Source organism: Triplophysa rosa, linkage group LG10 (genome assembly GCF_024868665.1).
Source record: "Triplophysa rosa linkage group LG10, Trosa_1v2, whole genome shotgun sequence".
NCBI classification, from domain to species: Eukaryota; Metazoa; Chordata; class Actinopteri; order Cypriniformes; family Nemacheilidae; genus Triplophysa; species Triplophysa rosa.
The window spans coordinates 19,395,339-19,410,780 of NC_079899.1; the positions used below are offsets into that span (position 1 = coordinate 19,395,339).

Genomic DNA, 15,442 nt, shown 5'->3' on the forward strand with positions numbered 1-15,442 from the left:
GTATGAGGGTCAAAGACGAAAAAGGGTTTAAGCGTAAAAACAGTAAGTGTAATACTGCTTTAAATTAAATAAAATAAAAGAATAAAATTAAAATAAATTAAAATAAAATTAAAATTAAATAAAAAAATATATATATATTAAAAAAGTTTAATTTAATTGCATTTTTGTTTTTTGAGCAAACAATAAATATCATACATTTTCCCCTGATTTACAGAAGACGCCCACTAAAATATCATTCAGTGTAACAATCTTGTCAGGCATATTTACAACAAAAAAATGTACAATTTAGACTAATTCCTTTCACCCCAAATGCTAATTAGTTGTAATTTTTTTTTAAATTTGCCACTATACTAGGTTTTGCCCATTTGTCAATAAGATTTTTTTTACTCATTTAAAGCACAATAAAATGTAATATGCTCCCTTATTCTTTTAGCTATTTTAATATGTACAAGTCAGAATAAGCACGTGGTTCGAATTTATACATTGTGTTACACTGAATGACAATCTAACATTATTTCAACCAAATTTTGACATTTTCCTTCCAAAAACTTGAAACCATAAAGTAGACATTTTACTTATAATTAATGTGCTTTTTATGGACATAAAATCACTTCTGTAAATTTCTTTTGATTGGGACATCTTGATATGTTGTATTAAACACACTTTATTTTATACAGGCAGTGACTGAAGCAGTCTTGGAATTGCTGAGGACCCTGCTGCACTCAGGTGGCTGATATGTATTAGAACCAATATGGCTGCCATCGGTCTACACTCAGATTGTCAATGACATCAGAGAGAGGCAGGCACATGACATGCATAAACCACAATCTTTTCTCTTCTCTCTCTGTTGTTGTGTCTCTCTCATGCTGGGTGTTGTGGTTGGAGACACCTGCCATTCATAAATATGAATTCACAACAAATTTGCAATAAAATACACAATGCAGCAATAACACACACATTCAATAAATGCATAAACATATGTATGTCAACAGTGGTACACAATCAGTATGATAGTATTTGCCACGTACGTCCCAACCTCTCTCTCTTTCTCCATCTTGAGTAGGTCAGCTGTTAACATAATGGGATTGGAGTAGTACTGGTACCCTCCCTCACAGTGCACGGTGCGTGTGTGAGCGAGAGATCGCACATGCATGAGCTAATGTGTGCATCCCCCCCTCCCCTAAAACCAGCATCCACACGTTTTGCTGCTGGTGGGGGGTTACACATACGCGCATACATTCACACTTGCACATGCATTGATGCTTGTGTTGCGGCAATACACTCACGGTTCAGGTAGGACCGTTTAGGGTGGCTGAGAAGAGAATGTGGTTTCCGTAGTAACCACCCCAGCTCCCCCCCTCCTCTCTCTCTCTCTCTCTCTCTCTCTCTCTCTCTCTCTCTCTCTCTCTCTCTCTCTCTCTCTCTCTCTCTCTCTCCCAACCTTCTTTCTTTCTTTCTTTCTCTGTATCTTCTCTCTGGATATGGTCCCTTGATCAGCCAATGACAAAGGCTGGAGGATAGAAAAAGGAGTAGTCCATCTTTTTTGTTGTTTTATTGAACAGCATCCTACTCTCCCATTCATTTTGGAGGGGATCAGTTTTGGGATTTTGTTCTGGAATTCTTTTTCAGAACTGGAATCTGGACATTTATCTCAGTTTCTACGAGTGGGAACGTGCATCCGCGTGTGTGTGAGAGTGTGTATGTGTGAGTGAGTGAGTGTGTATGGTTGCTGTGGGGACGTGGCTGATGCTTGATAATGGCTCATGCGGCGTCTCAGATTAAGAAGAATAAAGATGTGGATATTAACGCGCTGGAAGACGAAAAGGAAAGAAAGAGGAAGAGCAGGAAACACTCACGGGATCAAAAGAAAAAGGTACACGGGAACACATGCGCGCACATACGTGTTATTAGAGGGAGAGTGGTTGGGTTTATGGGACAGTAAGATCAGTGTGTGTGTGTGTGTGAGATGCCAGCATTATGTGTGTTAAATCTTTGGTGCAGTGCCAAGGTTACACTTGACATTTACAGCTAGGCATCCTTCTCACACAAACACACATTTTTTCCCATGATTCATTATGTGTGTACGTGTGTGAGAGAAATATATGAGAATATGACTGCCTTCTGTGTTCAGATTAAAAATGAGACAATCACATTGCAGCATGAGGTTTTACTGTCCTCTGAAACGCATGTGTGTGTGTGATCACGAACTCTCGTGTATTATACATCACATACTGATTTATTGATGTTTGTTCAGTACAGAGTGATGGAATGAAGCATGCGGATGTTAGCCGTGCTAACTGTCTGTCTTCTCTTATCATACAGACAAAACACACATACACACAGTCTATATACACCACACCCAGACAGATCAACACTCATCTACACCATTGCTTTTTATTTGCAAACATCAGGTAAACCTGTGATTATTTTGCTGTTGTGAAAGTTTTAACACGTGATGTGTTTTCACACATAGATCTCTGTTGAAGGGCTAGTTGCCTGCTTCCTCACATAACATGTGTCTTACCTGTGATCTACACACAGAGCTATGATCACATCTCTTGACCTTTGTGCATACGTACATGTGAATGAGAGAGTCTCACATTCTGCAAATCTGATGTGCCAATAATGAAAAATTGAAAGGGTCAGAGAGAGAGGAAAAGAGCCAGAGAATTTATATTAATATATTGTTAAATGTTTGTTTTATTTTATAAATAGCTTATTTTACATAGTATAATATATAGTATATGTTGTTGTTATTTTTATTTCTGGCATCTGTGTGCCTATTGATTATTTGGCAACGCTGTATGCAAGGCAATTATACAAGTGTAGTATATTAAAATTGAAAAAGAGAGAGCTATACATAATGTCATGGAAGAAATGAATAAAATGTTTCTTAAAGAGAAACAGGAAAGCTTTCTGTATACACATGAATGACAAGCACAGAGAGATAAAGATGGAGGTTAATCTGTGCTGCTGTCGTGTGTAGAGGAAATAATTGCATTGGCAATGTGAGACAGAAACACACACCAGTACATCACATGAATCTTTCAAATCTTCAAAATGAATTTTCCAAATAAGTAGAGAAATATATTTCTATATGTTATTTAAGTTTATATATGATATAATATCTCTATTCTATATAAGTGTGCTTCATGCTGTCTCTGAATTGGCTGTCCTAACATCAGGGCTTTCTGTGATCACAATACCTCTAAAAGTGCCATGATGCCACATGTACCGTATTATTTTATATTATATAAGTACTATATATTAAAGTGATCATTCACCCATAAATGAAAATTCTGTCATCATTTACACACCTTCTTATCATTTCAACCTTGTATGATTTTCTTCCTTCCGCAGAACACAAAATAAGATATTTTGAAGAAAAATGGTAACCGAACAGCACAGGCCCCCATTCATTTCTATAATACATAAAACATATGTATAATACCATAAACATAAGACATAAACCAATGCAAGTGAATGGGGGCCAGTTAACAACATTCTTCAAAATATCTTCTTTTGTGTCATACAGAAGGAAAGTCATACAGGTTTGAAATGACAAGAGGGTGAGTAAATGATGACAGGAATATTATTTTTTGGGTGTACTATCACTTTAATGTTAATAATGATCCTGAGATTATTCTCAATGCTGTCTCAGCGCAGATGTAAAAATTGCCTTCTTAAATATTGAAGTACAGTATAATCATAGTATAATCAATTGTAATTTAAAAAATGACTTGTAAAATGATTTTTCTATTGTATGTTTTGAAGCCATTGGGAAAAACGGCTTATTTTGATGAGTGTTTAAGTCATGGAAAAACGTTTATAAATATAATAAGTCGAAGTGACTTGTAATTTCTTTATGTACAATCAAATTAGCTTTACGTTTTTAAGCAATTCTTAATAGTGTCACTGTCTTTTGGATCTAAAGCTCTGCCACAAAGCATCAATATTTGCATGTGAGTTTACGCTGAGGGTTGCCGTGGGAACAGTGAACCATCTGTTGTGTTGTGGGTGTCTGGCTGTTTGAGTGTCACTGTCCTGATCTTAGATCAGTCCCAGGGGTCTTGTTGTGATTTAATGAAAGGCATCATCTCTCAAGGGCCCAAGTAGGTGTCCAGTTCACGATGAGTTCTAATGAATTGTGCGTGAGTGACTGTAAATGTGCGTACTCTGGTATGTTCAGTTGTGTGTTTGGAGTGAAGATGACGAAAAAATGATACTTTACACTTGAGAAGAAGACAGGTAGGAAGATACAAAGGTTAGAAGTAGACAGGAAGGCAAACAGAGAGAAAGGAAGAGACAGAGAGACATACAAGGAGTGGATGTTAATTGGGCGTATAGCATCATCTCCCTTTTTACAGCTGGGAGAATGTCTACTTTACATATTGTATAACAGGTATAGAAGAAGCACAGAGGAACGGCTAAGAGAACAGAGGGAATAGAAAAAAAGTGAGGTTGAGCAGCTGATTGCCATTGGCAGAGGTCATTTGAAGGTCGGATGGTTTGCACGTCTGCCTCAGGACAAAATCTTCAGAAACTCATGGTGAAGTGGAAATACAGTATTGAAGCCTCAAGGACAATGAAATGAAGTTGGAGCTCAACTCAGTGATCTGTTGATATTCACATCTTGTCTTAAAGGTCCAGTGTATGACATTTAGCGGCATCTAGCGGCGAGGTTGCGAATTGCAACCAACGGTTCACTCCACCCTTCCCTTTCAAAGCACTACGGAGGCTTGCACAGAACTACAACGTCATCATGTTTTCGCTTCTTTGCCGAAGAAGATAACGGATTTAGAGAACCGATTTGCTGTTTAGAGATACTGTAGAAACAACATGGCGAATTCTACGCAAGGGAACCTGCTGTGTGTGTAGATAGAAATAGCTCATTCTAAGGTAATAAAAAAACATAACACTTTATTTTTAAGGTCTTTATAAGTCCTTATAAAAACAGTATGACAGCTATATTATTTTGCGGTAGCACAACTGGAACGCTGTGTTGACCAATCAGCATCCAGGATATGTATTATCCTTTTTTTAAATGTGTATAACACACACGTTGAATGAGATCTGTGTTATATCAGTATCCGTGTGTGTGTGTATGTGTGTACTGTGTATGCTCTGGGCAGCAAGAGGTCAGAGGGGTTAAATGTTTTTTCAGGAGTTTGTGAATACTAGTGCACTGCGAAACCCCTGCAGGAAGAATTCACAGTCACAGCCACACACAGCATAAATGCACAAACATACGCACGCATGCTTACACGCACACCCGCACATGTGGCAGGACAATGTGATGAATGAGCTTCGCTCCACACCATTAATGAGAGAAGCCGTGTAATAGTGTCTCCCTCTCGTGTGTGGGGGAAGGGAAGTGGCGATTAAGAGAGAATGAAAGAGAGACATGCATAGATGGGAAAGATGATTTTGTTGGAGAGGTGGAGAAGGTCCATTATCCATCCATCTAGCTTCTTTGCCGCATATGTATGTGCCTGTCTGCGTTCGATCAAATGATCATCAGTTATGTGATGGATTCCCGGATTGCTTTCACTTTCTGAGTCTCTCATTTTTTCTTCAGCCTTGGGCCTTGACATATTTATTTTTGGGGGGTTTGCACTGATTTCAGTAGCTCAGTTCAGCACCTATCTTATTTACAAGATGTTTTTCCGTTCATTCATTGCAGATGTACATCACCAAATATCTGCATGTGTGTTGTAATTGAGTAATATCTGATGTCAGGTCAGTTTGTCTGTTAATCTGTGATGCAACAGTAACAGATGTTAAAGGGGTCGAGAGTGAGAGAGGACAGGTGTTCATGGTAATGATTTTGGTTTTGTTTGTTTGCATCAAACAGGTTTTATACCATTTTTAATTTATACCATTTTTATTAGAGATGCACCGACACAGAATTTCTCCACCGATACCGATAGTCAGTTATTCTGACTGATATCTGCCGATACTGATTCTGAAGATTGAATTAATATTGTTTAACTTTCTGAATGTTATTAATTCATATAATGATGATTGATATTGAACATCAAACTGGTGATGTTTCTTAACATTTTCTTTATACAGAGCACAAATTCATTGCATTTTCCTGTCCTCTTTTGTCTTGACTTTTGCTCATCGTCTGTTTTTAAACTATTATCCGATAGCCGAAAATGTGCATTTTTCTCAAAATATCTTCTTTTGTGTTTCACAATACAGGTTTTAAATGATGGTGAACAAACATAACAGAATTTTCATTTTTGCGTGAACATTCCCTTTAAAGGTGGTGTGTTCCAGTTTACCGTGCAGATACATACTGTATACTGTATTAATTGTTTTTTCTTTAGTAAGATTAAAAACACTGCAGCTCTGTTGTGTTTTCTAATCATTTTTTTGTTTGAGTGGTTTGATGTGACTTTTGGCTCAACTAAGGCTGTTTGGTCCGAATGTTTAGGAATTGTGTTTGGGAAACGTCATTATTGTTGCAATTCGATACTATAAACACACTTGTAATGAGATGCTTGACATATAAACAGTAGCAGAATGTTGCTGTCTGACATAAATAATCATCAGCTACTGTATGGGTGCTACACAGTGATGCAAAAATTGCTTGGGGAATAAAACACAACTATTAACATCAGAACCAGAACTATTTCAGCATTGTCTACATTTGTAATGCATGACATTTTCTTGAGTACTAGTGTGTTTGTGTTGGTTAGCCATATCAGTTGTCTGTTAAAGGTTGATATATGCTTTAGGCTTCCTGTGATTGTTTCTATACAGAGCTTTAGTTCTCATTTTAAAAACGCTTTGTGTCAAAGGGCAGATCACACGACTGTGTTTCCCCTCTCACCATAGACACACTCACAACAACATTTCCACAAGAGTCAAATGTTGAACACGAATAAAGTTAGACGAGCAGATCATTGTGATAAATGCCATTTAATTTAAGGAAATCACCATAGAAGTACACCCGAATGTGTGTGTACAGTATACGTCTCTACTGTATGTATGTGCACCGTAACCGTTTGTGTGCGTTGTGTAGTGTACAAACTAACATGACACAGGCATGCTATTGATCTGTTTACTTTCTTTACAAGCGTGTATGTGTTTTTGTGGGGGGGGTTTGTCTTGGCTCTAGCAACCAACATTATTTTTAGTTTTATAGTTTCATAATGATGCCCTGCTATTCAGGACTGGTCAAATCATGACTAAGGAGTTATACTGTAGATATACACTCACCTAAAGGATTATTAGGAACACCTGTTCAATTTCTCATTAATGCAATTATCTAATCAACCAATCACATGGCAGTTGCTTCAATGCATTTAGGGGTGTGGTCCTGGTCAAGACAATCTCCTGAACTCCAAACTGAATGTCAGAATGGGAAAGAAAGGTGATTTAAGCAATTTTGAGCGTGGCATGGTTGTTGGTGCCAGACGGGCCGGTCTGAGTATTTCACAATCTGCTCAGTTACTGGGATTTTCACGCACAACCATTTCTAGGGTTTACAAAGAATGGTGTGAAAAGGGAAAAACATCCAGTATGCGGCAGTCCTGTGGGCGAAAATGCCTTGTTGATGCTAGAGGTCAGAGGAGAATGGGCCGACTGATTCAAGCTGATAGAAGAGCAACTTTGACTGAAATAACCACTCGTTACAACCGAGGTATGCAGCAAAGCATTTGTGAAGCCACAACACGCACAACCTTGAGGCAGATGGGCTACAACAGCAGAAGACCCCACCGGGTACCACTCATCTCCACTACAAATAGGAAAAAGAGGCTACAATTTGCACGAGCTCACCAAATCGGACAGTTGAAGACTGGAAAAATGTTGCCTGGTCTGATGAGTCTCGATTTCTGTTGAGACATTCAAATGGTAGAGTCAGAATTTGGCGTAAACAGAATGAGAACATGGATCCATCATGCCTTGTTACCACTGTGCAGGCTGGTGGTGGTGGTGTAATGGTGTGGGGGATGTTTTCTTGGCACACTTTAGGCCCCTTAGTGCCAATTGGGCATCGTTTAAATGCCACGGCCTACCTGAGCATTGTTTCTGACCATGTCCATCCCTTTATGACCACCATGTACCCATCCTCTAATGGCTACTTCCAGCAGGATAATGCACCATGTCACAAAGCTCGAATCATTTCAAATTGGTTTCTTGAACATGACAATGAGTTCACTGTACTAGAATGGCCCCCACAGTCACCAGATCTCAACCCGATAGAACATCTTTGGGATGTGGTGGAACGGGAGCTTCGTGCCCTGGATGTGCATCCCACAAATCTCCATCAACTGCAAGATGCTATCCTATCAATATGGGCCAACATTTCTAAAGAATGCTTTCAGCACCTTGTTGAATCAATGCCACGTAGAATTAAGGCAGTTCTGAAGGCGAAAGGGGGTCAAACACCGTATTAGTATGGTGTTCCTAATAATCCTTTAGGTGAGTGTATATTATATAGAGTTCATCTATAGATCCTCTATATCTTGTGCTGTAATTCTTTTTAGATCCCATTTGTAAATGCCAATCAGAGATACTCTGTCTGATAATGGTCTATTACCCCACAGCTCTCTATTGATCTGTTCAGAGCGTCTTGTTTTATCTGGGAACATTCTTAGGGTAGCAGCCAGGCCGTCTGCCTTTATAAAATAGCTTTACTGTAAACTTAGGTGTGTGTTTGTGCGTGTATTTGAAAAGACGGCAATGTAATGTCTGTTTAAAGTTTTATGGCGAGTTGGCAAATTTCATAGCCGGGTTGTGTGATGTGGCTTTTGAATGATTATGTAAAATATTTGGATAGGTTTTGCTCAGTGCGGATCAATTTGAAATATTTTTAGAAACGTATTGATCTGGGTTTATTTAAAGATGTTTAACAGGTTTGGTAACAGGTCTACCACAGAAAATAACTTTGGTTTGGTTCGTCCTTCGTTTGTAAAAGCAATGTGTGTCCACTAACACAGTTTCAGCAATAGTCCGCGGGGCAAGACGCAAATTCATTTTGCTTTCTAAATTTCTAAACATTATTTTCCGCAGAACGCAAAAGACGATATTTTGAAGAATGTTGGTAACAGAACAGCACTGGCCCCCATTCACTTCTATTGTATGGACATGAAACTAATGCAAGTGAATGGGGACCAGTTAACAACATTCTTCAAAATATCTTCTTTTGTGTTCTCCGGAAGAAGGAAAGTCATACAGGTTTGAAATGACAAGAGGGTGAATAAATGATGACAGATTTTTTTCTTGGTGTACTTTACACTCCTGACTGATGGTTACAGTTAAGATGATAGATTGTATTCTAATAGCATCTTTGCTGAATAATATTGTTACAGTGCTATTGGCTGAATGACAGTCAATTAATCACTCATTGATGGGAATCAAATAGAATTAAAGAACAATAACCAGAAGATACACTGTAGATGGTAAGCAGTGGGCAGAGGGTCGGTCAGTGTTGTTCAATTACATTTTTATAGTTCGGTTTTAGGGATGGAAGAAAGAGACTGATGCAATATCTCATCTCATGGTCTTCAAACAGCGTGTGTAGATTTGAGATATTTTGAGGTGTTTATTGTGTGTTTTCAGGGGCACAGGGGGGAGTAATACCGGCAGATGGCCTTTCCCTCCTCTCTCATCTGCTACAGACAACGTGCCAGATATCACACACACTTCTAAACAGATGAGCGTGTGACAGTCATTCATCGTGCATGTGCACAGATCTGATCCTTTTGATCTGAATTAGTCTTAGTGTATGCAACAGAACATGTGTTTAGTTTGTTTTAAGCACAGATAAAAATTAGACCGCTTTTAAATGGTAAAAGATGTGTTTTAGGGCAATCGTGATAAAGTGTTTTTTGGTGAATTTTGGCAAACATGCATACTGTGATTGTGCCAATGCTCTTATTTCTTACGGAAGAAACACACAAACCAGATTAGGTAATGTGAATGCAATGGCAGTAGCAGCATACTCCGAAATAAACGTTTTGCCTGTATGCCTGTGGTGGGTGAACTGAGAGAATATATTCTATTTTTGTTTATTGTTATTCAAAAATGTTTTTTCATTTTGTTGTCAAATTACTGACCAAACCCAATTTTAACCACTTAATTCTTAATTTAATGCCCTGGACATGCACTTCATGTACAACCATTTTAAAGAAAATGTTTCCTATTTCATCAACCTATAGTTTTTATACATTTATACTTATATCATTATTAACCAGGTCATGTCTTTGATAATATTGTGATCTTTTTTTTTACTAAAATATTTCTGTAAGAAGCTTTTTTTGGCCTGCGTGTATATATATATATATATATATATATATATATATATGCAGCACTCCCAAGGAACTGGAATCAATTATACAATATGCATTAAAATCATTGTAATTGAATTTTTTACATTGTTTCTGGACATTCTGTGACCCTGGACACACACTCTGCTCTTTCAGCAGACTAATATCACACAATCCAAAGCTGTCAAACCAGCCTACAGATATATCTCACCCCATTTTTCTTTTTTCTCTTGCTAATTTCTACTTATTTCCATCATTTTTTCCTGTCACACTAATGAACAAATGATTAAACACACCCACATTACCTCACAGCAGTAGTCTTTTTCTCATTTAAATCCTTTGTTACCGATTTACAGTATTTTACAGTACAATATCCCAAAAAGCTTTTTTGCCTCAATTTTTGTTTCTTTGTGCTGTTCACTTAAACAGAGTCTATTATCATTGGCCTAATGATGGATTATGTGATTATTCCTCTCACCTGATTTTACATTTACAGTGAATATATAAGAAATCCATAATTTCAGATAATCTGAATCTCCATTCTGGTTAGAAATAATAGAGAGAAGCCTTTATTCCCTATATCATTTGTATTGCAGTGATGGTCTTTAATATTGCATGCTGTCTGTAATAAGAAATTTAAATCCTTTTGTTGTTGTTACACTAATAGCATCATTTGGCTGGTCTGTGCTAAGCATCTTTACATTGCAGATTGTGGACATAAATTATGTTGCATAAATTAAGTTTTGGGCACAGGTGTGCACATCCATGTACCTGTATGTTCCTCATTATGTTTGTCGAACGTTTTGTGTCACATTCATCTGATGCGCTCAGAAATGATTCATTATAGCAAATGTTTAGATGAGGCTTTTGGCAGTTTAGCAAGTTAGACATCGTTGCACAATAAGTCATTTTACATTTAATGTACATTCTATAATAAATCTTGAAGAATCAAAATTTTGAGAAATATTTTGGAAAATCACCTGGAAGTTTGGATGTTATGGAAAATCATATAGCTAAAAGCGTGTGTGTGTGTGTGTACACTGGCTGCACCTGGATTTGGGGCCACACATGCATTTCAAACCATGTGTTTCTTATATTATTTTACTTTAATTTCAATATGTGTGTGTTTGTCTCAAATTTGGTTTTGCAGCGAATAGTTAGGTAGACTCTAATGATAAATGCCTTGCAGAAACATGATTCTGGGTCACACACTGCTGTTCTTCCCCTTGAGACACACACACTCTCACAAGTTCATGCATGCCGGCACACATTAACTGCTGCCCCTCAGAGGGAACATAAGGGAATTTAAAGCGCCTCCAGCTGCCCAAACTCACATAAACTTTCCAATACACATCTGATAGATGTATCTGTTGATTTACTATTGAACTGAATGATGTAAGGTCATTACGTGGACTTGTAATGTACATAAAGTAGTATGTATTTGTGTGAAAAGCAGTCTCATGTGGAAATTATTAGTTGTCATTCTAAACTAACAAAGTTTGTGCAAGCGGTCGGCTTAACATTTTTCCATTTCAATTAGCTTACAATGTAATATAGTACCATTTAAATATGTGTATGGATGTCTTTGAACGAGTAGTATTATATCTCTCCACTAGGGTCCAGTGTGTTTCTAAATATCAAGCAGATTCTGATAATGTCGTCATTTCGGATGTCTTAGCATTTGTGTTCACCTCATGTACGTATTTTGTCTCTATCAGTCTTTAACTTGCTGATTCTCTATGTTACATGTTAGAGGTCTGTTGCCAACAGGCATTATATTTCACATTTACAGCAAACACAGTGGTGGGACATAAAAACTATACACACACACCCAGGCACACTTTACAGACAACCAGAGACATCTCTCATATCCAAACTAAATGTCAATGTATTAGGTATAGTCAAAAACTGTTTCAGAATCACTTAGAACCAAGGGGGATGTGAATGTGTTGGTGTTTTGTCATGTACAGTACAAGCCAAGCTCATTTATCTTCCTAAAATTCTGCCCTATTTCTGAAAGTCTGGAAATCCTTAATGCTCAAGGGTGTAAAGCAGGTGTTACCCTGTAGTGAATGTCTGAGTGTGTGTGCATGTGCGTGTGTGTGTGCTGACTATTATATGTTAACTGTGATTGGCTGATGGTAGTGGCCATTGAGGGAAACCATCGCCACGAATACAGTGCCAAACATCTTGAACTCCTTCAGATCTTATTCTCTCTCCCCTCCTCCTCTGTTACCATAGCAACACCACTATCCCAAAACGAGAAGACTGCCATGCACCCCCAAAGCATCATGGGATGCCTCTCTGTATAATCAAAATGAGTGAATGTATGTGTGAATGCCTGCAAATCAATTGTTAAAAAGAGAGTGTTGTAATCTGTATCAGAAAATATGTTTCATAAACTGTATTTGGAAGAATCACTCATACGCTTTTAAGAACATGTCTAGGTAAAAAAACAAAGCCTATATTTTTACTGTTAAGATATTTTGTAATGCAACATTATTTTTACGCCAATATGCCAGTTATGTTATACTTCTTTATGCAATGATTGCAATACAGAATTTGAAATTTTATGTGAATAATCATTAAAGGAACAGTTCGCCCAAAAATGAAAATTCTGTCATCATTTATTCACCCCTCACGTTGTTACAAATTTGTGTAAATTTCATTGTTCTGCTGAACACAGAGAAAGATATTTGGTAGAATGTTTGTAACCAAACAGTTCTGGGGCACTATTGACTTTAACATTAGGAAAAGAAACTACTGTGCTAGTCAGTGGTGCCCCAGTTTCCCACACTCATATCTTCTTATGTGTTTAACAGAACAATTTTTTTTTAAGTTTTGGAACAGTTTGAGGGTGAGTAAATGAGGACAGAATTTTCATTTTGGGGTGAACTTTCCCTTTAAGGCAGTTTTATCTAACCCTTAATATATCTAATACAATACAACACAACACAATACAATAATAACAATTATTATTATTAATACACAGTATTTAACAAAAGTCTATGTTGTTATGTTGTCTAGGTTTCATTGTGATGGCTGACACACTTTGTCTCTTTGTCAGTGGTATGGGAGGCTTTGTGTATTTGTGTAATGGTGCGGTGGCCCTAATACTAGAGGGAAATGTCCCCTAATCCCTTTTTAAGATGCACCGTGAACCCTGAATTCACTTCCACACACCGACCCCCACCGGTCCTTAACATGCAAACACGCACACACCCTCTTTTTTGTCCAAAAACAGCAGATAAGCACTCACACAATACCAACCACACGCACCAGGGGGTATTCAGAGAGGGGGGCTACGAAACCAGAAAGGCGAAGGGAGGTAGCCGCTGTAGTCCTATTAGCAAAAGAGTTGAATTCAGCTGCTATATTTGGATCCCCCAGCACTTCCTATCACTATTCCATAGACCCCCACCACTGTGTTCCATGTGTGTACAGATAGAAAGAGAATAAGAGAGGTCGTGAGTGAGTGCATTAAAACATTATCCATGATGAATCTCATCGTGTCCGTGTAAAAAGAGTAGAAAGATTTTTGGTCCCCAGTGGATAAATAAAAAGAGGGAGAGAGAAAGAACTGTTGTGCAAGAGTGGAATGAGAGCATTTTAGATTTGTTTTGACAGAGGTTATGAAAGGAATTTTCGAAAAAACGAAAAGTTGATTTTTTTTAAGTTGAAAAAGAGGACGGATCGTTGAAAAGCGTGGTCAAAAAAGAGAAGAGGGACAGAGAAGGTTGGTTTCAAAGTGACTTTGTGTTTACAGTACCGAACAGTATCCTTGTACTCACACACGAGTCAGGTGGAAGTGTGTCTTTGAGCATCCTGCTGTGTGGGCATTTTTGTACGCGTCACATGACTGAATGGCACCTTGCTGGCCGCAGAGCTAGAGAAGTGATCGGGTTTCTGTGCGACTGCAGAAGAAATGGCGGTGGAAGAGGCTGCTGAATACTTTTCAGTAAGTACTTACAAATATGGTCATTGGGAATGGTTGGGAAATGTGTGTGGTTTTAAATAGGAGTGTTGGGAATGGTTGGGAATTGTTTGGTTTTTGGTTGAGGATGCTCGGGTCATGAAGTGTGAAACCTGACAATGCTCATGCTATTTACGCGCCTTAAGAATCTGCAATTTGTAATTGCCCTATTGTGTTTTAAACTAAATATATTTCTGGAATATTTAACATTGTCTGCAATGCTCAGAGTTTTAACCTCTTTAAAGGGCTGGTAGATTTCTCTGCGGTGTAAATGACGCAAAGTCCCATCGGTTGGTTTTGTTGGGGTCAGGTTTCTGAAATCTGTTATGCTTAATGTCCTTATAAATATGAAGAAAAGATAGGGTTCGCAGATCTTCGGTCTACATCACATGCAGAATCAGATTGGGCAGAAACCTGATATCTATCTTTTTCATGCTTGTTATATTTTTTTAATGTTTGTCTCTGGATTTGACAAATATTAAACCAACAAAAAGTATTAAAAAGATCTTACCTTTAACAATGCAGTGTATAATTATTAGGAAAAAACTGTTTTTCTTTTCCTGAAAAGTAGCAGTTTTGGAGATGTTTCGTCCAACACCAATGATATGCTATGTGCGTATTTTTATTATTAGCACCAGATCTACATTTGTAAAATGTGTTCCTATAGCTCAGTTGGTAAAGTTTTGCATTTGCAGTGCAAAGATTTCAATCCCAGGGTACACATATAATGATAAAATGTCTACTGTACATCCAATGCATTGTGAGACACTGAATAAAAGCATCCGCCATGCATTCATATGGCTCAAGTTCTCAGATTCTACCTTTGCTCTAGTGCTTTTCTACTGACCTTGGTGTTTGTAACATAAGTAGAGATTTGACTGGGGCATTTGTGTGTGCACGTTAACACGAGCACAGTGTGTCCTGGTAGTTGAAGGATCCAGGCTCTTTGCCATATTCACAACTGTCCTAGACCACTGGATAGGGCTTACAAACACATGAATGTGTATCATTGCATCTATGAAATTCCCCCAACAAACAACCAATTTGATAGGTAGATAGATGGATGGATGGATGGATGGATGGATAGATAGGTATTAGGGGTTATACTGTATACTATATATACTACAAATGTTTTTTTTTTCTGAGAAAAGAACCAAATAATACGTAGGGGGGAGAGAGGGATTAA

At 37.9% G+C, this 15,442-nt stretch overlaps 1 protein-coding gene across 1 annotated transcript in view; it reads left to right on the top strand.

Annotated features, from left to right (window-relative positions):
• The first annotated feature begins 1,447 nt into the window (after positions 1–1,447).
• ank3a (ankyrin 3a) overlaps positions 1,448–15,442 on the top strand; it is a 73,160-nt gene continuing 59,165 nt past the window's right edge. The window contains 1 exon segment of the mRNA XM_057343599.1: positions 1,448–1,873. Within this exon segment, the coding sequence (XP_057199582.1) occupies positions 1,757–1,873 (117 nt within the window). The 5' untranslated portion in view covers positions 1,448–1,756.